This window comes from Lithobates pipiens, unplaced genomic scaffold (genome assembly GCF_037356315.1).
Source record: "Lithobates pipiens isolate NorthernLeopardFrog02 unplaced genomic scaffold, aLitPip1_a1.2 Scaffold_27, whole genome shotgun sequence".
Classification (NCBI taxonomy): domain Eukaryota; kingdom Metazoa; phylum Chordata; class Amphibia; order Anura; family Ranidae; genus Lithobates; species Lithobates pipiens.
In genome coordinates this window covers 226,651,458-226,653,118 of record NW_027507788.1, presented here as the reverse complement: position 1 = coordinate 226,653,118, position 1,661 = coordinate 226,651,458, and the positions used below count along the sequence as shown (strand labels likewise).

General features: G+C 45.3%; 1 protein-coding gene across 1 annotated transcript in view; it reads left to right on the top strand.

The window, feature by feature from the left end:
- Positions 1-1,406, top strand: part of LOC143933028 (ras GTPase-activating-like protein IQGAP2) — a 2,640-nt gene extending 1,234 nt beyond the window's left edge. Inside the window, exon 1 of the mRNA XM_077455946.1 lies at positions 1-1,406. This exon is cut by the window's left edge and continues 1,234 nt beyond it. Within this exon, the coding sequence (XP_077312072.1) occupies positions 1-1,406 (1,406 nt within the window).
- Positions 1,407-1,661: the final 255 nt, after the last annotated feature.

The following is a 1,661-nucleotide window of genomic DNA, read 5'->3' as shown; positions in this document are numbered from 1 at the left end:
TGCAAACAAAGTTTCCAGAGGAAACTGAAGATGCCGTGTTGAGTACTGTTAGCTGGTTCCTATCTCAGTACCTCGAGCCAGCCATAGAGACCCCAGATCTCTTTGGTCTCATTGCACCAGACATGGATTTGAAATCAGTCCAGAGGGACAACCTCGTGTATGTGTCTAGGATCATCTACCAGACGATAAAATTCTACATTGACCAAACCCTTTATGAACCTGATCGGTTAATCTATATCTGCAGGACCAGTCCAAGGTTCAGGAAATTCTTTCATAATGTTCTGAACGTTCCAGAGCCAGAGGAAAAATTCAACTTCAACAAGTTTGTTGAGGCCATACAGGTTCCTCTGGTGAAGATACCCGCAGAGGACATCATCTATACACATTCTCTGCTTTCGAGATATGAGAATGTTGTATTTTGCGACTCCATGGACATCACCTGCCAAGTGTTCAAGGATATTGGACCAGTCCCTCACGTGAACGATCTTCTTGCCACAGATGCAGCCGAATATGACAAAGCAGAGGAAAGAATTAAAATCTGCCTGCAATTAAGCAGCAAATTTCCTCTACTGCATGATTTTAACACTAAAATGGAAAACCTTATGGTTGCTACCATAAAATTGGCCTTGGATGTGATTCGTCTGGTGCCTGGAGAAACTCTCCAAGACGTTCTGATGACGCCTATCTCACTGGCACAAGAAGAACAACATAGGGCTCGAATGGGAGGCGCACCTTCCACCAGGTCCAGCGTTATGAAAGACCATGATTTCCTCCTGCAGATTCAAAGTAACAAGCTCAGTGCCAACCTGAAGGCTTTACAAGAAGTTTGTGCATTCTCAGGAGTGAGGAACCACCAAAACTTCCTCAACCTCATCGCCCGGGAGATCAAAGAGAAGCACAAGCTGAGCCTGGAAAGGAAATCTGAGATCAGAATCATCCAGGAGACATTAGATGCACTCGGCAACATGTCTGACGATCTGCAGAACCTTGAAGACCTGTACACAAGGTACTGGGGAAAGTGTGCGCTCAACATTTTCTGCTTCGAGACACATCCTGGTAGTGAGATCTGGAAGTTCCGATTTGAAGACTATAAGGGGATTAAGTACAGTGCAAAAAAACTGTTGAAGAAAGGTGTGATAGCAGACACACGGGGGGAATTTAGGCAACTAAAAGATGAAGTCCTCCATATAAAACTCATGGGTGATTTCTTTGATGTCAGCGTAGGCAGCAAAGGACACCTCCTTCCAGTTGTTGATGTGCTGCACCTTAATTATAGCAGCAATCCAACACTGAACCTTTTCCATTATGATGTCGATGTTGGCATGTTTTTAGTTCTGATCACCAAGCTTTTTGAGAAAACACAATCTACTATGTTCTTTCCTGCAGAAAGAGGAGTGAGGAGTTAGGGTTAGGGTTTCCCCTAGAAGAACAAGGTTAGGATTCCGGGATTGGAATAGGTTTGCGTGAAATAGTGGGCGTGGCTTGAAGGTGCGTGACTCGAAGGGGGTGTGGTTAGAGTCTGAGACGAACGAGGGAGGGAGAAACAAACGGAGAAAGAAAGAAAGGAAAAAAAAAGGATGGAGGGGGTAGGTCAGTATTTAGTGTGGAGGTCCCTCTACGACGGAGGTGAGGTGGAATCGGCTGACAGATGGGGGGGTGAA